The 23,708-nt window shown below is 25.5% G+C and overlaps 4 protein-coding genes and 2 long non-coding RNA genes across 14 annotated transcripts; 4 read left to right on the plus strand and 2 right to left on the minus strand.

Moving 5' to 3' along the window:
- Positions 1-229: 229 nt before the first annotated feature.
- LOC100864826 (sialin) lies at positions 230-3,147 on the plus strand. Of its 2 annotated transcripts, none has more exons than XM_012484527.3 (9): positions 230-537; positions 603-876; positions 969-1,128; positions 1,206-1,318; positions 1,453-1,584; positions 1,664-1,871; positions 1,951-2,095; positions 2,182-2,296; positions 2,367-3,147. In XM_012484527.3, the coding sequence occupies exons 2-9, from the start codon at positions 685-687 to the stop codon at positions 2,520-2,522; spliced, it is 1,221 nt and encodes a 406-aa protein (XP_012339981.1). In that variant the 5' UTR covers positions 230-537; positions 603-684; the 3' UTR covers positions 2,523-3,147. The 2 variants fall into 2 exon arrangements, with proteins under 2 accessions (XP_012339981.1, XP_012339982.1); XM_012484528.3 differs by having other exon boundaries at positions 299-537; positions 633-876.
- On the minus strand, positions 3,028-6,869 carry LOC105735005 (uncharacterized). Of its 5 annotated transcripts, none has more exons than XM_086907209.1 (7): positions 6,563-6,869; positions 5,612-5,779; positions 5,470-5,501; positions 5,204-5,369; positions 4,900-5,059; positions 4,610-4,825; positions 3,028-4,275 (listed from the first exon to the last, which is right to left on the minus strand). In XM_086907209.1, the coding sequence occupies exons 3-7, from the start codon at positions 5,472-5,474 to the stop codon at positions 3,293-3,295; spliced, it is 1,530 nt and encodes a 509-aa protein (XP_086763335.1). In that variant the 5' UTR covers positions 5,475-5,501; positions 5,612-5,779; positions 6,563-6,869; the 3' UTR covers positions 3,028-3,292. The 5 variants fall into 5 exon arrangements, with proteins under 5 accessions (XP_086763335.1, XP_086763334.1, XP_086763338.1 ...); XM_086907208.1 differs by having other exon boundaries at positions 5,470-5,527; XM_086907212.1 differs by having other exon boundaries at positions 5,214-5,369; positions 5,470-5,527; positions 6,563-6,854.
- On the plus strand, positions 4,949-15,735 carry LOC105734998 (uncharacterized). 3 transcript variants are annotated; one of them, XM_086907201.1, is made up of 7 exons: positions 4,949-5,087; positions 7,840-10,366; positions 10,800-10,930; positions 11,076-11,134; positions 11,215-11,393; positions 11,569-12,000; positions 12,493-15,735. In XM_086907201.1, exons 2-7 carry the CDS (start codon positions 7,893-7,895, stop codon positions 15,476-15,478), a joined length of 6,261 nt encoding a protein of 2,086 aa, XP_086763327.1. In that variant the 5' UTR covers positions 4,949-5,087; positions 7,840-7,892; the 3' UTR covers positions 15,479-15,735. The 3 variants fall into 3 exon arrangements, with proteins under 3 accessions (XP_086763327.1, XP_031771403.2, XP_086763328.1); XM_031915543.2 differs by lacking the exon at positions 4,949-5,087 and adding an exon at positions 5,695-5,835; XM_086907202.1 differs by lacking the exon at positions 4,949-5,087 and adding an exon at positions 5,949-5,963.
- On the minus strand, positions 15,343-22,993 carry LOC100864344 (hemocyte protein-glutamine gamma-glutamyltransferase). Of its 2 annotated transcripts, XM_003692275.4 has the most exons (8): positions 22,897-22,993; positions 20,556-21,047; positions 19,745-19,971; positions 18,865-19,466; positions 18,087-18,184; positions 17,374-17,664; positions 17,026-17,186; positions 15,343-16,667 (listed from the first exon to the last, which is right to left on the minus strand). In XM_003692275.4, the coding sequence occupies exons 2-8, from the start codon at positions 21,028-21,030 to the stop codon at positions 16,380-16,382; spliced, it is 2,142 nt and encodes a 713-aa protein (XP_003692323.1). In that variant the 5' UTR covers positions 21,031-21,047; positions 22,897-22,993; the 3' UTR covers positions 15,343-16,379. The 2 variants fall into 2 exon arrangements, with proteins under 2 accessions (XP_003692323.1, XP_086763330.1); XM_086907204.1 differs by lacking the exon at positions 22,897-22,993 and having other exon boundaries at positions 20,556-21,368.
- Positions 16,655-16,974, plus strand: LOC147657798 (uncharacterized). The gene is made up of 2 exons (XR_015291777.1): positions 16,655-16,800; positions 16,876-16,974. It is a non-coding gene; the product is annotated as an uncharacterized LOC147657798 (long non-coding RNA).
- Positions 19,077-19,667, plus strand: LOC147657799 (uncharacterized). Its single transcript, XR_015291776.1, has 2 exons — positions 19,077-19,270; positions 19,356-19,667. It is a non-coding gene; the product is annotated as an uncharacterized LOC147657799 (long non-coding RNA).
- Positions 22,994-23,708: the final 715 nt, after the last annotated feature.

Raw genomic sequence — 23,708 nt, forward strand, 5'->3', positions numbered from 1 at the left:
TATCATACCACTGTATAACTATGATTACAATACATTTTATAAGAAGTAATATGAGAAATAATATAATTAGTTATAAGATCTTATAGATTTAATAAATTATAATTAAATTATAAATAATATTATGATAATAAGATTCTTTTTTTACTTACTAAAATCATGAAGTATATACATCTAAATTTTTTCTTTATTCTTTTTAAATAATTTAATTATATGCTTAAGTTAAGCTAGATGGCGTAGAAAAAGATTGGTATTTCTGAAATATATTATAAAATTTTATAAGATATCATATCTATTCTATTTCTTGTCTGTGCTTATATATATAAATATATCATCATATTCATACTTGTAGCAATTTACTTATATCCAAGCACCATCTACAGAAAAGATTTGAAAACGTGTCGTACGCGTTGTCGCATAATTGCAAAATGACAATATTTGACACGTCTCGAATTTTGTAGATTTTATGTGTTACAATGTGAATATTTTTTATGTTGCTTTTTTTTGTTACGTTTATTAAATGTAGCACTGTTTAATCAGGTAAAAATTATACAACTGATGTTCTTTATTAATATTAACGTAATTAAAATAATACAATGTTTTAGTACATTTTTTTAATCAACGTATCAATTAAGGTTAAAAATCCTTTGGATATACGATATGACTGATTTGAAAAATTAACCAAACATGCCGAAATTTCGAATGCTTCCACGTACTTCGCGAATTGTAGCATTATGCTCCGCCGCGAATTTTATAAATGCGGCAGATCGAGTTATAATGCCCATAGCAATTGTTCCCATTTCTGACGAATTTAAATGGAGCTTATATTGGCAAGGTTGGATACTTTCTGCCTTTGCCTTTGGTTATTTTACTAGTCAGGTATATTAGGATATTTAATATTAAAAGTTATGATCCATTTATTTTAAGAAATTATTCTAAATCATTCTATTTACATTTAATTTTTATATTAGATTATTGGTGCAAATACAGCAAGTCGTTTTGGATGTAAAATGGTATTAATGTTGGCTGTTTTATTATGGTCTATTAGTACAGTTATAACTCCAATCTTGGCTCAATCAGTCCTATTGCTCATTATTTGTAGAGTAGTTTTAGGACTTGGAGAAGGTTTAGGTAAAACATTATTAAATAAATAATTTTGCAACATAATTAATTTTATAAATCATATATTTTTCTCTAATTGTTATTAGGTTTACCAGTTATTTTTCACTTATTTGCACATAATGTACCTGTAGAGGAACGATCTAGAGCATTTGGATATCTTGTAGCAGCTGGCTCTGTTGGACAAGTTGTTGCATCTATTGTAAGTTTAAAATGTATATTATATTATATTATTATATCATATATAAATGTTTATTATAATATTATTTTTTCTATATTTTATTAAAAAATATTTATTGATAATTATTTCGTTTAAAAGATAAAAAATACTTACAGTTGTGTCCTCATTTGTCATGGCAAACAGGATTTTATTTATTTGGTATAATTGGTATTATATGGACACTTTTATGGTTATTACTATATCATGAAACTAATTCTCAAGATGAAATCCCATTATTCGTACCTAAGGTAAAACAGTCAATTTGTTTAAATTATGTTTTATTTTAAATAAATATTTTAGAATTAATTAATATATTTCAATTTTAAGACAACACAAAATAGAAGTTTGCGTTGGACTGAATTTATTTCACATTGGCCTTTATGGGCACTGTATATAGCACATTTTGCAATGAATTGGAGTAACTATATAATAATGCAATGGTTACCAACTTATTTGGCTAGAAATCTTTCTGCTAATAAAGAAAGTATTAGTTTAACAGCACTTCCATATATTGTGAATTCTCTTGTTGGTATTGGTATGTACTATATACAATATTTTTATTTTATAAAAAAATTATGAAAAATTAATTAAATATTTCAATTATTTTATTACAGTTGCTGGACATAGTGCTGATAATCTCATACAAAAAAGATGGCCAATCTTATCTGTAAGAAGATTAATGACAAATATAGGTTTAATTGGTCCTGGTGCATTTTTATTAGCATTTTGTGCTGTGGATAATTTACTTGCTGCAGTAATGTTAGTCTTACAATTAAATTAGTCCTTATAAAATAATTTTTTATTTTAATTTTATAACATAACTTAAAATCATGTTTTATCTATAGCTTTGTATCAATATCTATGGGACTTTGTGCATGTAATTCTGCTGGTCATCTTAGTAATCATGCAGATATAGCTCCAAATCATGCGGGAATCACATTTGCAGTTTCCAATACCATTGTATGTCTATATCTATTAGCATTACAAATATTTTACAAATAATAATTAGTAATTTAATTATATATTTTAGGCAACTATACCGGGTATTTTATGTGGTCCATTAACAGCTGAATTAGTGACTGCATCGCATGGTCGTTGGATGCCTGTTTTCGTGTTAGCTGCGGCAATCAATTTTACAGGGGCCATCATATACCAAAGTCACAGTGCAGCTTTACCAGTATTGTGATATGTAATGAGCAAAATCGTGTTCATAAATATTTATTATCGAAGAAACATAATTGATAAAAATATGTTGCATAAACATACTTCCTTCGACCATGATCGCCGAATACGATTTTTATTGAAAATTTTATCACTTATAATAAGATACCAATATGGCACATTTATGACACATTGGTTAGTTGAAGATATATCAATGTATTAGATACGTATAAAATAAGAAAGCTTTACATTTTTTGCGTTCAGTTTGCAGTTCACGGCGTAATGCTGGTCATTCATTAGAATAGTGCCATAATTTTTTCATGGCGGAATTGGTTAAATAACTTTTTTAAATGAATTGTAAAATACATTAGTCTACGTGCATTTTTAGTTTGTATATTTTTTAATGATACTAACAAAAAATATCTTGTGATAATTTTAACATATAAATAAACGAAAATTCTCATTTTTTCATATAGAAAATAAATGTATATTCTGTAAAACAAGACTGTATATAAAAGAAAAAACAGAAATTAATTTTCACATATTCAAATTTATATATGTATTTGAAGCACTTTCATATAAAAAGATATAATTAAATAAGTAATGTATTGTATTTAATGAAAAAAATATGTTTTCTATATCGTTTAAAATATTTTTCAAATATTACTCCTATATCCTTTTTACTATTTAATTTTATTATATTATTATCATCATATAATTTTACTATATATAATATCATTCTTGTTTAAATTGAAATGTAAGTACGTAAATTTTAATATTTCAATATTTAAAGTTCTACATAGGTTTTAAGGATGTGTCTTTTTTCAAATATTCTGATTGAAGTACATGACATAGTGCATTTCGAGGATAGTTATTATTCAATGCATGCAAACCCATTTCTATGAAAGCATTATCTTTATACATATTTTTTGTTTGGATTGAACTATCATTATTTATTTTATTATTATATTGTGTTGAAGAATTATTATCTTCTTTTGGTAATAACATTTTTGTACTTTCAATTTTTTGATCTAATGTTTGTATTGAATTTTCTTTTTTTATACTTTTCAATTTTTCTTGTTGTGGGAAATCTTCAGAATTATCAATATCGTACAAATCGAAAGAATTTATATTTAGCTTTTTCAACATATTTGCAATATCATCAGTAGGAACATCTAATTCTTTAATTTCTAATTCTTTTTTACTAATAGAATTCTTTTCTATGTCATTAATATACTTGTCCAAATATTGTTCAATATCAGAATTAATCTTTTTTAAATTTATTGAACTATTTGTATCTGTATTTCGTTTATTCAACCGCAAATTGTTATTTAATTTTGTACCACTTTTGGTATTTTGAATTTGTGAATTAGAAAAAATAGATTTTTTTTCAATTTTTTTATTGCACACATCTTTTGATGAAATTACTTCTAATGAACTATTTTTTAAAGTGTCATTCAACACATTATTTATTTTATCGTCAACTATTTTTTTATTTTCTTTAGGAAAGAGCATATGTTTAATTTTCCCTGCTTTTTCATCAAAAGATAACTCTGATTTTATCTCGCCTCGTTGCAAATTTTGATTTGATTTCGGATTCAAATAGAGTTTTTGAATTTTATCTATTTCAAGTGTCATCCTTTCTAATGTATCATATAATTTTCTCGTTCGAACATTTTTATAATTTTTATTTTGAGTCCATCCGCCATCTGTACGTAATGCTCGCCAATCTGATTTTACTTTTTCAACTTCTCGATCGATATCGTTAACATGTTTGTCTGAAAAATCAATTTTTAAACATTTTTTTAACAATATATAAGTTTGTTTCATATATATTTCATAAAATAATTAATAAATATATATTTGATTTATTTAATATTTTTAATCTTATTTTTTATAAATCATTTTAAAATAATATTGAAATATATGAAATATATTAGTGAAAGATAAATTTTTAAAATTTTAAGTGTCATTTTTAATTAATAGGGAATGTTTTTAATACTATTATGAATAAGAGATAAATATCAAATTTTAATTTTATTTTGAATTATATTGAATTTTTTAAATATAAGATAAATTGTTTATCAAAAAGAATCTTTGTAAAAATCTTACGTCTTGTACTACGATTTTTAATCAATCGTTCTTCAACATTTGTTTCCTGTTTTTTTATAGTAGATAAATTAGCATTTTTCCCATAATTAGTTACATTTTCATGTTTTCCCGAATTTCCTAGTACAGTATCGCTACGTGGATGTAATTTTGGTAACACTGCGTGTGTCTGAATATTACTGAAACTTTGCTTATCATTTATAAGTTTCATAGATAAATCTGAAAATATAATAGTGAAATATAAATTTTTAATCAAATTAAAGAGATATTTATGTTCATAGAATATATTATACCTCCTTGTGCGATATTAGACGGATTTCGTGCTCCTTTTGTGGTTGCATTATTAGAAATTAATATGGAATTTCCAAATGGATTAAACTCATATACGAAATTCTGTGTTGCTGGAACTCTCTTCGGGATTCTTTTTGTTTTCTTTGATGCAGTTTCTAGGGGCTATCAATATTTTCCAACGTAATTCCAAGTAAGTTATTTAAAGTACAATGACAGGTGCCAGTATTTATTCAGTATAAAAATATAATTGAAAATGAAAAATATTCTTGGGAATAATTATACTGAAATCAATATAACATATCTAACTTTATTTAACCTCCATCCAGATATCTTTTCTTCGGAAGCATCAGTTTTGGTTCGTATCTTTTCTTTTGGTTTGTAACGAAGACTCACATCCGATGAAACTTGTTTCTCATGAACATTCGGCGTAGAGTTCGGTGATTCTTTCTTGTTAATTTTGACAAAACGCGGCCTGTGAAATTCCATAAATCAGTCTTTTCGAAAAACCCATCACCGTTTCGTGCAACACTTCATTTTTGCAAAACTTCAATTTCCATTGTTCTCGTACTAACATCATAGACGTATTTTTCGCTTAATGCATTCGCTTTTGTTCGGCATTACAAAGAAAAGCTTGAATTAATCTTATCGTAATATTTTTCTTTCTTTATCTTTTTCTAATTTTTACATTATTTCAGTTTAAATATCGAATCTTACTTGTTGTAAATGTTGACACGAGTGTATTCGTCGATGATTTTCTCGGGTTTCACGAAGTGTCGAAAATTAAATATAACTTTATTTCCTTCCTTGGAGAAGATAGGTCCTGAACGAACGCGTTTCCTTTTGGTGGAACTCCAAATGTATCTACACCAATTTTTATATTCACTGAAATATACAGAATGTTCTATAACTGATAATATAAAATAATTCTATGTAAAAAAGTAAGTCGAAAATATTTTTCATTTATTCTTTTGGTGGAATTCCAAATATATTTGTACCAATATCTATATTCATTGAAATATACAGAATGTTTTATAACTGATGATATAAAATGATTCTATGTAAAAAAGTAAGTCGAAAATATTTTTTCATTTAAAATTAGTAGAAATAATTGAATGAAAATTGATTTTGAAAATTCATCAATAACAAGAATCTTTATATATTCAATCTTAATTTTATTAAAAACAAAAATTTAAGTGATTTTATTCTACATTTTGTGTTTATATATGAACAGGAATCATCTATTGATAGTTTATTCATACCTAATTAACTTTATTTATTATTAATATCTAATTTTAATTACAACTTATAAGTTGAAAATTTTTCAAACTTATTTTATTCGAAAATGAAGTCTTAAATGAAAAAATTTTATTCTATATTTTCGACTTATTTTTTCAAAAGAATTACATTCTGTATAGTTACAATTCTATATTTTTCTTATTTATTGCTAATACTTATTATCAATATAAATTCCATTTTAATAATTATTTTTATTTTATTTATATATATTTATTTTCTTAAAAATATTTTAATTTTTTATTAATACTAGAATTATTTGTCTATCTTTTTGTCAATTATTTAATTACATTTGTCCTTTTCCTCTAAAATTATGTGCTCAAAAAATTCATGTTTCGTGTTTTATTTTTATTTAATTTAAGCTTTTTATACCTGGATTTATCAGTTTTATTCCGTGAAATTTCTTTGTGCTCAAATTTCGGTTCTATTTCTTTAACAAACACAGACAATCCATTGATACGTTTAACTTCGCGATTCTGATCCTTCGATTCAGGATACAATTGCAAAAAAGCTGGAGCACAGTGCAATCTGGAGCAACTTGGAAATCCTTCGAAAGCTTTCGCCAGTTCCAGAAATAGTTGTTGTACTCTTTCTATATTTTAAGATGTAACTTTGTTTAATTCATAACCTAGTAAAAAAATATTACATCAAAGATGGCATGTATAAAAAACAAAATAAAATTAGTTTTGTATCGATATTTTTTAGTGTTGCTAATTTCTGAATTATTCCATTAAATTCTTAAATATTCTTCAGATATTTCTAATGCGATAAAAAACTTATGTATATAAATATTTTTTTAATTAAAAATTGACGAAGATATATTAATAAGTTAAATTAATGATAAAGAGAGTAGATTTATTTTTATTCAAAAATATTTCTTTTTCTAAAATAATATTATAAAATAAAAAAATTATAACATATATTCGTAATGTATTACGATATAATATATGTATACATATATTGTATATAATTATATTAATATATTTATTATTTATTATATATAATTTTAAAAAATAATTTTTTTTAATGAATTTATAATTCTTTTCACTTTCTTTTTCTTATTATTTATGTTCAGCACTTCTATAGCATTTTATATTTTTTAAAAATAATTCTGAAATTCTGAAATTTTGATTTTTAATAACATGCATAATTCGTTTTATAATTTATTCTTCATTTTTTATTCGTATATAACTATAATGTGATATTTACATCCGTTTCTTGTGATAATAAATACTTATACTTCCGGAGATTAAGAAAAAAATACGTAGCTTTGATTTTCCTTTTATTACGCCGTACTAATAATTAATTATCAGAACACATTTTATCCTATGATATGTTTCACTGATTAAAATATAAATATACTTTCATTTAAAGAATACAATGACTTTTTTTTATCGTTATACTGTTATACTATTGTTATTCTATTTTTTTTTATTTTATATATATTTTGTATCAATACTTATCCAAAATTTGATCGAAAATGAAGCTCACATACGCTCTGCAAATGTTACCAATTCGAAATTTGATTAATTAAAGAGAACATTTGAAAGTACATGTGACATTGACATTCCAAAATTTACATTAACCCTCATATCTCGAAATTATGTTCATTACAGTGCCAAATATTTTCTGATTTCTTTTCGTTCCAGCCGTTGATTCATCTTTTGCAATTTTTAAATATTACCGTCTCAATGAATCCCGTATGGATAACATCACAATGCCAAGTGAAAATAATCCCACATATAACGAAACGTTATCCTACGAAGCACACATGCTCCAAGAAATTCTGAGGATAAACGAACTGATGATGAAACAGGCCAATTACCAAAGCAATGAAGAATTTCGTGGTAATAATAAAGTTTCACACAAAAATTATGCCAGAACTTCGATGAATCGGAATAATATTTCTGCGAAAAAACTTAGCGACGAGGCACGTGAAATACATTTTCGAATGATTTCAAAGAGTGTTTCATCGCTGCAAGGGAAAAATGTTTCTTCGAACACTACTGTGTTCAAAGTGCATTCAAAGACCACATTGAAGAAGACAGAATCCAAAAATAATAAGTATCCTGAAGCCGACACTTCTTCGAAGAAAGACACATCTTCGAAACGTAATAATAACAATAAACAATCTTTTAAGGTAAACATGAATATTGACGATAAATTAGATATTATTGATCCATTGCTGCAGGAAGAATGTGTCGCTTCTTCTTTTAAAAAAGAAAAAAATAAAATTTCCCCGAAGAGAATACGAAACATAGGAGATAGAATTGTTGATGATAGTGTTGTTACTAATCCTGTTGAACTGGTAGAAATTTATAAAAAGAAAATAAACAGCGAGAATGATTTAAATCGAGAGACGAGTTCGATAAGAACTTTTTCGAAGGAAAATGACGAACAATGTGAAATTGAGGAGAATAAGTTTGTATCATCGAAAATAAAATCAAATAAGCGTAAGAAAGAAAGCTATAATGCTAAGAACATGGAAGAGAAGATGGGTAAAATTGAAGATTTCCAAATAAAATATGTACAAGAAAATGGTCAAAATGATGAAAATTTACAAAAAAAATACATAGAAGAAAAAAATGGTCAAATTAATGAAAGTTTTCAGGAAAAATTCACATCAAAAGATGATCTTATTAATGAAGATTTACAAAGGAAATATACAAAAGAAAATTATGAAAATAATGAAAATTTTGACATTTCTGAACGAAATATATCAGAGAGTACTTTTTCTATTAAATCGACTCCAGATGAAGAAAATCAAATCATTAATACGGTATATACATTAAATCCTATAGAAAATGAAACAATGGAATGGAAGCAACAAAATGATTTAAATGAAGATTCGATATTTACTTTGGAAGAAGTCAATCCACGTGTAAATTTGGTTACGATTTTCGAAGTGAGTGAAAAAACGTGCACAAACGAGAAAATGGAAAAATCGGATGGAAAAAATGGTCTTAAAAAATCTGAAGTATCTGAAGATATGGAAAGATGTAGCACAAAAGAAACAGATGATTTATCTGTCTGCGAAAATACGAAGATTTCGAAGAGACAAAAATTATGTGCCAATACTATTGAAAATATACATTCTTTACAATGTAATAAATATGTAAATAATATTATAACAGTAAACAAGGAAAAAAAAGATACATCAACAATTATAATAAAAGAAGAGAAATGTCAAAATAATGATTCAATTACATTGCCAAAAACGACGAAAAGCAACGATTCTTTCATTAAAAATTCTTCAAGATTATTGGATTCTGATTTTTCAAAACCTAATGAATTAGCAAATAATGAATTAATGAAAAAGCAAAAACAAAATATTTCGGCGATTGAAAAGGAAGAAATTCCTAAAGAAAACCAAGACCAAGATAATTGGATTTCTTTTCTACAATCAAATAATAAAAAGGGAAAATTATATATAAAAACTGATACTCTTAATTCTATTGAGAGAACAAATTTTCCAAACGATTATAAATATACTGATGAATCTGCAAAGATAGAAGAGAATTCTATGTTTAAGAAAGAAAATGATAAAATGAATCATGGCGAAGATAATTTAAACATTGATTGTTATAAATTGAATATGTTTAGTGAATCTTCTATTATCTTAAGTGAAAACGAAGTTTCAAAAATATCGATGCAACATAATAATAGAATTGATAATATTAAAGATTCAAGTAGTAACTTGTCATCAGACAGAGAAACCATTAATAGAATAATAAACAAAAAATTAAAACTAAAAAGAAGAAATTCAATTACAGATTTGTCGGGGAAAAACAAGATCAAGATAGTGATCGAGAAACGGGAAAATAAAAAAAATAATAATGATAAGAATATAATTGATGATAAAACTTGTTCATATAATGAAAATGTACAACCGTTAATTGACAAAAATAAAAAAAAAGATCTTGAGGATTCTCAAGATTTTCATGAAGAGACTACACGAATAAAAATTAATAATAATGAACATGAAAAAACTAAACAATTAAAACAAATTAGTGGTGATAAAATAAATATATGTCAAATGTTGACAAAGATTCACGAACGATTAACTTCTGATTGGCAACGATTAAAACGACTTCAAATGAAATTACAAATCTCGGTTTCAATGATATCGATAAATCCGATGATGATGTTCCAACTATTGGATAAAACTATAACAAGGTATAGAATAAAGAAAAAACAATCAATTATTACTTTTTCACTAATATATAAATTAATATTAAAGCATTAAAATAATTACTCTTATATGTATATTATTATAAGATTATATATAATTATTATAATTTTTTTTAAATATTAAGCATACATATTTTTTTTATAAATATTTTTTAAAAAAATAAAACTAATTTTATGTTACAATTTTTTTTATCATTTTATTTTTATGTATTTTATTTTTAAAATAATATGATAAAAACAATTAAAAAAATTATATATATATATATATATATATATATATATATATATATATATATATGCTTATCTTCGTTTTATTTATATAAAAATAATTCATATTAAAAAACATAAGGAAATTAACTCAGAAAACTTTTAATGGTAATTTTAATTTTTGGACAATTTTAAAAATTATAATATACAGGTGCAAGAGTTATATTCATGGTGCAAACGATAGTTATAAAGCTGAAACAGAAATCACTAATATCTTACTACATCATGTTATCGAGTTGGTGAAAATTATGCAAATTAATAAAACGACTTTGGAAAATCAAGGTTTATACATTTGTTTTGATGTTTTTTACTTTATACTTTTTAAAATTTATATATAATATATATATTATTATAAATATAATAATTAATTTAAAAAATTAATTATTTACAAAAAAAAGAAAATGAAATATTTTATTTTTTATTACAGAACAACGTATTGATCAAATGCAATTAGAATTACTTCAAGGTCATCAAATTAATAAAAAAGTATGGTAAAATGTGATGATATTTTTATTAATATATACTTGATATTTTTACTCGTCAATAATTACTTGTAACGAATATAGAGAACTTTCTTGAATGAAATAATTTTAACTTCGAACTATTGGACGAATGAAATATTTTATTTAATCAAAAATATTTCATGTTTGGTGAAACAAGCAATGGCTGAAAACGAGGAAAAAGAAAACTTGAGAAATTTAGGAAGACATAAACGTCATATAAACAATATTTCTAATGATACTAAGTAATTTTATAATCTATTTTTAACAAATATTATAATTTAAAGTTGATAAAATTTTTTTTATTTTTTTAAATTTTGAATTTTATATAATTTTATTTTTTCTTATGCTCATGTTTTTTTATTAAAGCAATCTTGAAATATTATTATTTAATAAATATATATATAATATACATTTCAGATACAAAGTTGGAATGACTCGATCAAAAAATATGAAATTAGACCTTGTAAAAAAAGAAAGTAATATCGAGACTCAAATGTCAGTGGTTACAAATCCCATCAATCCTTTGAAACAATCCAAATCCAAGACTTTCACAAAATCATTATATCCACGAGGTTTAGATAAAGAAAAACATCTAGATGATGTACAGACAATTATCGATAAAAAAATAACCGATAATCGTCATTTAGAACGAAAACCAAAAAAGATGTTCAATTCAAGTTCTAATCAGTACAAACAATCGATTTCTCGTCAAAAACACCGTAATAATCAACAACCTGTTTGGAAACCAGGTGGTACAGTAAAATTTCCTAATACTTCCAATAGTGCAACAATGTTAAAATTTCGTCCAATGATACATATCAAAGAAAAAACGAATTTGGAGAATGCAAAGTATACAAAATTTGTTATTATGAAAATTATAAGAATATTATAAAAGTATAACTCATAAAAATAAGTTTGAAGTTTAATTTTATGAAATTTAAATGCTTAAATGCTAAAGGAAATATAAATTGTTATCAAGTATTGTTAAAGTTAAAGCAATTGACTATTAAGATATTTAAGTAAAATAAAAAAGAAATTTTACTATACTATTTAATTAAAATGAAAGTATTAAGAATTTTTTAGATATTTTTTTGCAACTAGCATTGAATATTGAATTTCAATCTTTTTGTTTTAAAAACATTCACAAAATTATAGAATCGTGTTATTATAATTTTTCTAATTAAAGAATTATATTTTGAATTAAACTTCAAACTTTAAAGTTTTGTTAAAATATTAAACAAAAATGAAATATTATATAATAACAATATTATTTAATATATAATTATACTCATAATTTTTAATAAGAACATATAATGATGTTAACAAAAATTATTCATTTAGAGAAGAGAAGCAGCAGAAACGTGGAGCGAATGATTGTAAAAAGAAGCCTTCCAAAATACATTCAACGAAAGATATCATATCCAACATAGATAATTTCAAAATGATAAAAGGAAGAAGTACCACCAGCTTGAAAATCAGTCCCAGAACAAAAATAAGAGGAAAAATATCAAGACCTCTATCAAAAACTTATGAATCTCTCGAAGGAAATAAATCTTTATGTGACATAATAAATCAAAAGATTATGAAAGATTCGAAAGTTCTTAAAGTTTTAGAAGAGATTATTAAAGATGCGAAAAAGAAAGAAAATAAAAATTCCGATAATGAAACGAATACCGTTCCTTTCAAACAATCGTGCGAATTGAATGCAGTCAAGGAGGAAATGAAAATCAATGAAGAAGAGCCTACGAGGGATATCGATTCTGAAGTATATAAAAAAAACAAATTAAACGTTAATGAAGGATTTCAAGAAAATCTTAAAATGCCAGAAAGCATACCAGAAAATTATTCGATACCAATTATATCGAAAAATTTTATTTCAGTTGCAAATACCAATATTGAAGATATCATAGAAAATGTTGAACCAAATGGAAATTTTGAAAATTTTCAACCAAAAATTCGATCGAATTTTGTCTCTGAAAACAATGCAAATTGTGTTGTAAATTTTACTTCGTCTTCAGTTGACATTAATAAATTAGAAGTTTCGAAATTATATAAAACATGCCCTACTTCTAATCCTTCATTAGTTGTTTCGCATGACAAAATAAAGGAAAATGAAAATTTTAAGGAAAATAATGTTTCTCAAACTTGTGTTCTCAATTGTAACGAGAAACAAGAAAAATACAATACTTCAGATTCGAATATTCTTATTAATAAACCGAGTTATGTTAAAAAAGAGAAAACAAAAGTGGGTTCTCATACAATGTCATTGGTTATGTTAAAAGAATTTCTTTGTAATCAGGGCATAGATATTAATCTGGTGAATAAAGCCGAAAAATATCTAAAAGACAAGCAAAGAATGTATAAAGGTTTGAGAAAGAAATCTATCAGCTTTGCAGATGTGTCTTCAAGTATCGAATATAATTGCCATTTTAAAGCAAATTTGAAAAAAGAAGAGAATTTACAGGAGGTATTAGAAAATGATATTAAAAAGATTAACGACAATGTTGTTGAAGATAAAAAAGTTTTAAATGAAATTTCTTTGGTATCTTCATTAGAAACAAAAAATATCGAACATAATCCCCATTTTAAAGCAAATTTGAAAAAAGAAAACAATTCAGAAGAGAAATTAGCAAAAAATATCGAGAAGATGGACGACAATGTTATTGAGGATAAAAAAATTTTAAATGAGATTTCTTTGCAATCTTCGTTAGAAACAAAAGATATTGAACATTATTCCCATTTTAAAGCAAATTTGAAAAACGAAAACAATTCAGAAGAGAAATTAGCAAAAAATATCGAGAAGATGGACGACAGTGTTATTGAGGATAAAAAAATTTTAAATGAGATTTCTTTGCTATCTTTGTTAAAAACAATGAAAGATGTTGCAACAGATACACTTAAGGATAATAACAATGCTTATTCTCAGACTAGTGTCTTTTGTAAAACATCTAAAAGTTTACAGACTATTCTTGAGAATAATTTAGCGATGAAATTGCAAGCAATGGAAACGCAAACGGAACGGGAACAAAAAAATGCGTTTTCAATGATGGATTTATTTCCAATTACTGATAATTCAACAGAGACGGAAAAATTTTCTTATATTATCAAATCTGTAAATTCTAAAAATGAAAACGATCTTAACGAAGAAGATTTAAAAATAGAACTTTATGATAATAATAATGATCTTTCAAAGAATGATTATAAAGAAAATTTCAAAAATATTTCTACAAAGCTAATTGAAGTGTTAAAATCAACCAATATAGAATCTACTGAAAATATAAAAGTGATTAAAAGTGATAAAAATTCATCCAAAGAATGCTCTCAAATGTTTCAACAATTATTGGATCAGATACACGAAGAGTGTGACGAATCTTTGTCAGATTATAAGAAAGATAAATTATTTTTCAACGAATCAGAAGAATCATTAACATCTGGATCTTCTAAAAATTGCATTTTCAATAATAGTGAGGTTAAAAAGAAAAAAGAAGATGAAGATCAATCTGTTGTTAAAGTTATCTCAAGTGGAATAGTGGCGGCTTTTCAAGTTGCCGCCATTAGAGCACGAAATATATATCGGTCTATACGCATCTACAAACGGAAATTGAGAGAAAATGCGAGAAAGTTGAAAAAAGAATCAAAACATAGGAAAAAGATTAATGAAATTTATAAATCGAATGAAAGTGGATCGAAGAGCAATAACAGTGTAACAAATATTATTATGCAAAAGAGGAACGATAAGAGAAATGGCATCATCGAATTATTTAAGAATCTCAAGCAAACGGAAATTACGTCACCATTAAGTGAAACGTCTTTCGATAGTCACAGTGAATCTGAAGATAACAGTTTTAGATCTGTGAAAATATCGTCATCAGATATTTTTCCCAATGAAATGAATTTTGAAAACATCGAGTTGAGAAATTCGGAAGAATCGACCAACAATCTTGTGACTAAAAACACGAGTTTTAAATCTGTTAAAATGTCATCATTAAATATTTTTTCTGACGAAATTAATTTTAAAAATGATTTAGAAAATCCAAAAGAATCATTCAACAGTATTGCGTTGAAAGAGATAAGATCTTTGATGGAGTTTTTAGTGAATAAAACCGGTGATATAGAATTCGAGAGAATAGAATGTGTTCAAAAAATTTCAAATAATATTACGTGTAAAACAAAATCACACCAAGATATGAGAACAGAATCTTTGAAAAAAAAAAAAGAATACAGGATGTTTTCGAGCGAGAATTTATTAGTTTTGATTTATAGCATGTTGTGTATTTTCGTTTTCTGGTGTTTAAACTTTACAATCACTTGTGACATTTTCTTGTAATTTGTGTAATGTCTTTGTGCATTTTATTATTTTACGTTTACATTGTTTTCCTTCACATTATTGAATTTGTTGTATATTGTTAATGTTTTTATTTTGTATTTGTCTTTGAATGCATGTCATTCCTTCTTTATTCTGTTATTTTATGAATTTTGTGATAGATTTGTATTTTGTATATTTAGTTTATTGCTGAAGTCTGAAGATTTAACCAAAATGATTTTGTTAATTAAAAAAATTGAATTAAAAATATTTAACCAATATTATATGATGTTTATTTAAGTAAGATATCTAAATATGACTACAAATTAGAATATACATAAAGATTTAATATCTAGATATTATTTTTTTGATTATTAGATTTTATTAATATCATAAAACGTGCAAAACAATATATTATAAATCATTTTTTAAATGCAACAATATATATCACATATATAAAATAACAAATTATAAAACTTAATATCTTAATATCTCACGATTAAAAACACAAATATTTACATTAATTTCCTTCATAATCTTGTTCTTTAAAAAAAATATTATAATATTTAAAGAACAAACTTAGTGAAAAAATTAATGTACATGACGAATACTGTATATGTATATATATATATATATATATATATATATATAGTTCTATTTTCTTCCATTATATAATTTTTTTCCTCATATAGGATCTCAAGCTTTGATCATGTAATCTGAATGTTAATACATTCTCACAACTTCGTTATCTTAAAATATTTTTACAGCCACTTACTTATATTCATTGACTGCAAAAAAAGAACTATGCATTTCTATAATCATGATAATATTTAATGGAACGCGTGACACTTAATGATATCGATTCACAAGATATTTATTATTCGAAGATGAAAATGAGATTGATATCATTCAAATTTGAAGAATTTTATTCATCCATATCAAGAACATCAATGACAGCGGATCCTGTGACATCTACTAGCTCTTTTGAAGTGAAAGTGGCAATGATCTTTTGCGATCCAGCCTTTTGAGGAATCAATTGATGTTCTACATAGACGTCCTCTTCCGGATCAACGTCTCTGAATGCTAGTGTTTTGTTTCTTGTTAATCCTGGACCAGCATAATTGAATTTACAATCTGTTAATATCCTTTGCAAAGGATTTTTGAATCTAAGACTGATAATTGATGGTTTTCCTACTGTAGGTTCTCCATCAATCTGGAAAATATTGATTGATTAGAAATTAGAAATGAAAATTTATAATATATATTGTATAGTCTATATATCTATGTTGATTCTGAGTAAAATAAATCTTAAAAAATAGAAAAGGAGAACTTGAATTAATTAGATTGTGATTATCAATGATCTTGATTAATTAAGAATCTCAATAAATTAGAATTTCAATTATTCAAATTGTTTTTTTCAGAAATAGAAAAAAAGAAGTTGTAATTTACATATAATTGCATGATAAAACATTACAATTGTAAAAAAAAAAAAAAAAATAAGAAATATTTGAAAAACTTTTGACAAGCATGCTATCTTCATATGACTAATTATATTTCGGATGATGGTTTACCTTGACTACAATATTTGGCTTCAAGACTTGAAAATCATCTTCATCAGCCCATGTTTGTTTGGTTTCGACTACTGTGGCAATGGAATACAATTTCATATTACAATATTCCACCAGTTTGTCCAAATAATCGTCAACCGTGACTGTGAGTCTTAACTGTTCACCTGAGAAGAAATTAGACGTGACTAAAACGAATCACATGAATCATAAGTGGAAAGTCATATATGGATATAATATGGATTTAGGAATTATAACTGTATATTTGAATCGAAATCATATAAGGAGTATAAATTTAAATGAAATGCATAATAATATTTTCGAATTATATTAATATAAAATTGTTAAACTCACTGGCATGTGGTTCGAGAACGAAATCACCGGACGCTCTTTTTACCAGATGTGCCTTGATTCCCTTGTAATATACGCTACCGGCGGATAAAATAGCTTGAATAGTACGTCTTTCGTTCGATTTATTCTTTATATTCACTATCACTGCAAATGGTTGGCCGATGTTCACTCGTTCAATGTCCACAAGATCAAATTCAACGTCTTCTTTAGCTGGTGAGGGCAAGGAATAAAATCTTTTGGCCAGTTCCGTACTGCGTACTGCTCTGTACAACGTTAATCGCTCAAATTCCGTTCCTAAACGACAAATATTAAATTAATATTAATAACGAAAAAGCGATCAAAGACTCGAAGATATAATCGAACAAAGAAAAAGCTTTGTGAAGAAAAGATACTTAACGTTTCTAATTTTAATTAAATTATTAATAACATTGATAATACTGAAACAAGTTAAATCAATCTTGAAATTGTATTAAATCTAAAATTCAATGAGTTTAATTACAAGAGTTAAAATAATTCAGTGAGCTTATAAATTTAAATAGAAATAGCAATCTTGAAGATTGATGACAATAATTAACTTTTAGATCAAAAGCATTTAGAAGTATATATGTAAGTATGTATATTTATTCCTATTACTTATTAACTTCATATCATATTTCATATTGTTTGATCATGTACATTTGTACATTTAATTTTGCCTTTATATGATTCATATTTACCTTCTTTTGCTTTATACAAAGATGTTATATCTTCTCTATCTCTATCGCCATTGGGATCATAGACCCAAGGGGCTTTCGTCAAAATCATCCGACCAATACTGTAAAACAAAGAAATAATCATTTAAATTTTCATTGAGTAGAAAAATATAACCAAAATAAGTCAAATAGAAATTTAATATTATAATTATTTTATCAATATTTAAATATTTTAAAGAATCTCTCTCTCTTTTTCTCTCAACAAATTCGACATGATCTCAATTCAAATCAATTTTAAATCAATTTCAATCAAATTCTAAATTGAGAGATATGAAGGAAATGTGATTGTGTAATTCCAGATGTCAATTCAATTTTGTATATTTTATATTCTCTTACATAAATTGATAATGTACGATTATATTCTTCTTAGCGTCATCAAGGTTAAAATTACCATGATTGCGAATTTTAACGAGTTGATGACTCAAAAAGAAAATCGAAGCTAATAGAATAACATTTTATTTGCAATTAATGATACTTTATAATCTTGTCGACTTAATAATATACATTTTTGCCGCATATCTTCGTATTTCGTAATGCTAAAAATATTATTGATAAGTCGCATCGAATTTTGAACACTTCTCATGCAGATTAATTATAAAAATATTCCATGTTTCAGAAAAACAGTAGTTTTTTTTTTTTATTAATTTATCATTAATTTCATTTTCAAAACATTTCAAATATTTCATTGTTTTATGCCTCTTCGCATCCAACTTTATATATTAAAATTATTAAAAATACTCACTGATACTTATTGCAGTCAATCTTCCTAAATCCCATCTCGCTATCAGGATCTTCTATCCATCTCATAAGATCAGCATTTACGGAAGCCAGCATAAACGTCACATCATAATTATATCCGACAACCCCTTGTTTAATTGCTTCGACCGAAGCTGGTCCACACTGGTAAACACCCTCTGAAGGTTCTTGGGGCGTTGAATCGATCGCTTGCCAACCGCCATATCCTTTGGGCAAGTCAGGCCTAGCCATCCAGACATCGTTCCAAACGTGATAATTCCAAATGGTGTCTTCGCCTTCGATATTGTTCGGATCGTATTCGAGTTCCTCGTTGTCCTTGCTATAATAACGATCGACGGAGAGCGAGGCGTTCGCATCATGAGCCGATACCAAGTTTGAGACCACTCTCGATGGTATCCCCAGAGCACGACAAACGGTGGTCACAACACCGGCGAACACCCAACATTGACCGTATTTGACGGATTCTCCTGTTTCTAGGAACTGCTCGAGAATTGGTACACTTCCGGTCCAAGCAGCCGGCGCAGTACCATCTTGATAATCGCCATCCCATCGACCAGTCACCACTCCTTTGTCGTCGTTGGAGTTTACCTGTGGATGATAGATTTTGTATTAAATTAGAGAAAATGAAAAGTAGATTCAAGAAATAATTCGAATCTCGAGGAAGATTTAAAAATTTTCGTGAATGATAATAGAAAATAATGACTGAACATAAAAAATATTGGACAAAATAACTTATAACTTGTTTACAAATTTATTAAAATTATTATAAAATTATTATTTATAAAATTATTCAGATGATTTTGTTTGATTATTTCGATTATTTTTATTTTTATTTTTTTTTTTTTAGGAATGATTCAATAACTTACGACTCTAGAAATAGCTCTACACATTTGAATCGGATCTCCTCTGGAATTAGCTTTGATGCCAGATCTTTCTAATAGTAATTGACAAGCTTTAAGCACATATGCGTCGAATTGGCCGAATATCCATTCTCTACCACGTGCACTTCCCCATGCTCCGACCCAAATTTTTCCAACATCATTCAGAATATATTCGTCCAGAAGTTGTTCATCCTCCATGTAAACTAAATCCTCTAAAAATGATATTGCAACAAATGAATATATAAATACATAATTACTATATGTAGAAGATATAACTGATAGTTCTATCAGAAAAATTTAAATTTGTTAAAGAATAAAATTTTTCTTACACTACATTCACATAAAGGTAAAATCTAATTTTCAATGAAAAGATATAACCTTGATAATAAATTATTCATTAACTTCAATATTATTTTAAATATAGATAGATATTTTTTTCTTATTTTTTATATGTTTTAGATATATAAATATATTTGTTTTCAATGTTCCATAAAAATGCTAAAATTCGATGATTCTTTCAGTCAAACGCATAGGAAAAAAAAATAGAAATAAAATTTATTCTCTATCTATACTTTAAATATTACATTGAAGCACATTGATGTAAACATCGATTCAAGTGACAAAGGTTTAAAAATCAATGTTTTCTCACTTAATGCTGCAGTGATATTTTAACGTCATGTAAAAGCATTAATTAAAACTCATCATTTGAATTTTTGAATCAATCATGCTTACATGACAACATATTTTAACTGTAATAATATTCTACAAACTATTTAAAATACAACATCTATCGCACCTTTCAACCAGGGATTAAACAGCAAATAAATATCCTTATCATAATTGTAGGTATTTGGAGATTTCTTGCTCCCCACGATAGTGGTCTCTATGTTTAATTGCCACATGCCAACGGGGCTGTCTACAGGACTTCTTACTTCCGCTGATAAATCTACACCACTAACACCCACCAAACGGACACCCCATGCCTCCAAATCTGTCAGATAACTGTCTCTATTGGTGATAACGTTCACTCCTCTAGTTCCTCTAAGAACATTCGGATTTGGTCCAAAACTGAACAGCAATCTAACAATATCTATTTCATCTATATATTCTCGATTGAATCTCAAGGCGATATGGAAAGATTGTCCTCGTCTGAGGACACTGGCTGGAGGATCGAGATGCACTAATTCGTAATTGATGGTGTGATGCAATTTTGCATTTTCTTTTTCGTAAAGATACACCATCTCGACGACCAATGGCTCTTCCCTTGACATTTTTTTGGCTTTGATGTCTGTGAAAGAGATTATTGAAGTATGTAAGTAAATAATATCCATAATAGAGATTTTTTTTTTATTTATGAAATATTTATGAAAAATTTATTTATAAAAAATTAAAATTATTTATTTATGAAAAATGAATATGATAATTCTTGTAATGATTACATGTTTTTTATTTTAAATAATTTGGGAAAAACCTAGATATAAGATTGAAAGCACTATATATGTAAATATTGATTTACCACATAAAAATTCTCAACTGGATTACATCATTAATTTACATATATTAATATTCTGTCAACTTTTTTTACCAATAATTAATTTCAACAATTTTAAAAAAATGAATTTTTATTTTATTTTAATATCTCCTTTTCTTTAGATTATTCGAATTTTAAGTTGTTGCAAACAATTAACAATTTACAAATAGAATGATTCATTTCATTTTAAGAAGACATATATAATTCATAAAAACAATTATTCATTGTTGCGGATAATCGTATATTAATACAATCACTAGAAATAGCTATGCTCTCATTCATAGTATATATAGTATGAAAGACAAATATCACTTTCATTCATGTCACAAAGTGCAACTTCATTAAACGTGTATATAGTAAATACAGGAATCATTCTTTATGATAAATTTTTTTAAAATTTAATAATTGGAACGTGATGAGAAAAAAACGATAGCCACTGGTTTTATAAAGGCAACAAAAAAGATTTCACTGATGCCAACGTCACTTTTGATTTAAAAGAAATAACACATGCCATAAATGTTTAATTTCTCAAGAATTTCACTTACAAATATGTACAATTAATATTTTTTTTTTATTTATAAATGAAATCGATTTAATTTTCACAAGAAAGTTCAATGAAAGATGATCTACTAAATATATTTAAATTGAATGAATGAAAAATATTAAAATTAAAATTAGTTTTATTAGATATTTCGATATTCATTGATTTTACTCGAAATTTAAACGTAACTTTATTCATTATTCAGACCAAAATAGAGTCTGACAGATGCTTTAACTAAAGACTAACTGCAGTTTTCTAAGAACAAAACGATGTCGAAACTTCAAACATGATGAACAATTCTCTCAAATACCAGACACATTTTGGATTGCAAGGCAGCTCGAGATTTACCTTTGATTCATCCAATTGTTACGTAAATATCCGGAATCAATCCCAGAACGTGAGTTGCCTTGTAAATGTTTCATCCCTGAATAAAATCAGTAATTCTCGAAAATGATTCATCGATCTTTTCAGTGAACTTTCTCGTCTCGATTATCATTAAAAAATAAATATGATGAACTTTATTATATATAGATCATATTATTTACAATATCTCATTGATATAAAATTATCATTATATATATATATTTTTAGATAATTAGAATAAATTTAAAATTTATATTATTTTAATATAATATTTTTTATATTTTTTTTATATTTATTTTTGAAAACTGTGAGAGTTTAAAGCTTTTTTAAAAAGAAATTTTGTTTTTTCTTTTTTTTTATTTTATAGAAATTAAAAATTTAATTTTTGATTTTATTTTTATTTTTTTACATATTTGTTTTTTAACGTAATTATTTTATTTCTCAATATTTTTATTATTTAATATTCTTATCACTTAATATATTTATCTTAATTTTTAAACAATATTTAAATAATATCATACTTAGAAAACAATTTTTTTCTTAGTGATATGTGTATGTGTTTTTAAGTCTATTAAAATGAAATGAATAAAACAATAAACAAAATAAAGAATAATTGTTGATATAGAACAACAACAATTGATATAGAATATAGGATATAGATATAGAATATAGGAAAAAATGTAATTTATGTATCAAACTTACAACTTCAAAAAATTAAAGTCGTTATTTTTATATCAGAAGCGACAGATTTCAAATTACGATTAACAATCTTGCACGATACTGAGACTTACAGTGTGTGGCTGTCTTTTTATACAAGTCAGCTTCCTTCAAACCAACCGCAATCCCCACTACAGCATGTGCAAATAGCACGTGCATCAGCTTTCAATTTTTGGCATACGCTATCGATTAACAATTCTCTTGTAGTAAAGTTTATCAAAAATTAATGTTGAAATACATTTCTTAAATAATGCTAAATTAAAAACAGATACTATAACATTATAATTCTATGTTATATTATGATATACAATTTTAATTGAACATCATAATAAAATAAAAAAATAATTTTATAAAAGTTATAATTACATATTTTATATATAAATTCTTATATTTTCAATATATATGTATAATTGTTAATTTTTAAATGTTATGTTATTATATAACTCTTCTTCATATAATGAACTATTAAGATACTATCTATAGGATTTGATACAAAATTTATTGATAGATTTCCAGACAACAAATATTCACATAATAATTTTCATATAAAAATAAGAAAAAAATAAAATATTCGCTATAAATCTTTACTTTATAAATAAATATTGATACAGAGGAAATAGTAAGGTATTAATTATCTTATCGTTTTAGCCTAAACTAATTAGCTTGCTGGATTCGTTTCGCTACATAAGCGTAAGTGGATGTTGCGGTTTTCTTCACATAATTGATATCATTAAATCGAGATTAAGGGAATGAAAAAACGAAAAAAAAAAATGAGTTTTTCAATTTGCCATAAATTT

The sequence above is a fragment of the Apis florea genome, unplaced genomic scaffold, assembly GCF_048593485.1.
Source record: "Apis florea isolate Af1SG1 unplaced genomic scaffold, ASM4859348v1 contig_2835_pilon, whole genome shotgun sequence".
Classification (NCBI taxonomy): domain Eukaryota; kingdom Metazoa; phylum Arthropoda; class Insecta; order Hymenoptera; family Apidae; genus Apis; species Apis florea.

Bases quoted from the DNA above. Each gene is read 5' to 3' on its own strand.
- LOC100864826 (XM_012484527.3), top strand. From the start codon at position 685: ATGCCGAAATTTCGAATGCTTCCACGTACTTCGCGAATTGTAGCATTA. The intron at 877-968 runs GTATATTAGGAT...TTTTTATATTAG, and splicing joins TTGGTTATTTTACTAGTCAG to ATTATTGGTGCAAATACAGC. The intron at 2,297-2,366 runs GTATGTCTATAT...TATATATTTTAG, and splicing joins TTGCAGTTTCCAATACCATT to GCAACTATACCGGGTATTTT.
- LOC105735005 (XM_086907207.1), bottom strand. From the start codon at position 5,383: ATGGAATTTCACAGGCCGCGTTTTGTCAAAATTAACAAGAAAGAATCA. The intron at 5,060-5,203 runs GTTAGATATGTT...AAATATTGATAG, and splicing joins CTGGATGGAGGTTAAATAAA to CCCCTAGAAACTGCATCAAA. The intron at 4,826-4,899 runs GTATAATATATT...TTATATTTTCAG, and splicing joins GTCTAATATCGCACAAGGAG to ATTTATCTATGAAACTTATA.
- LOC105734998 (XM_086907201.1), top strand. From the start codon at position 7,893: ATGGATAACATCACAATGCCAAGTGAAAATAATCCCACATATAACGAA. The intron at 10,367-10,799 runs GTATAGAATAAA...TATAATATACAG, and splicing joins TTGGATAAAACTATAACAAG to GTGCAAGAGTTATATTCATG. The intron at 11,394-11,568 runs GTAATTTTATAA...TATACATTTCAG, and splicing joins AATATTTCTAATGATACTAA to ATACAAAGTTGGAATGACTC.
- LOC100864344 (XM_086907204.1), bottom strand. From the start codon at position 21,090: ATGGATATTATTTACTTACATACTTCAATAATCTCTTTCACAGACATC. The intron at 19,467-19,744 runs GTAAGTTATTGA...TATCATCCACAG, and splicing joins GTAGAGCTATTTCTAGAGTC to GTAAACTCCAACGACGACAA. The intron at 18,185-18,864 runs GTGAGTATTTTT...TTTGTTTTACAG, and splicing joins ATTGACTGCAATAAGTATCA to TATTGGTCGGATGATTTTGA.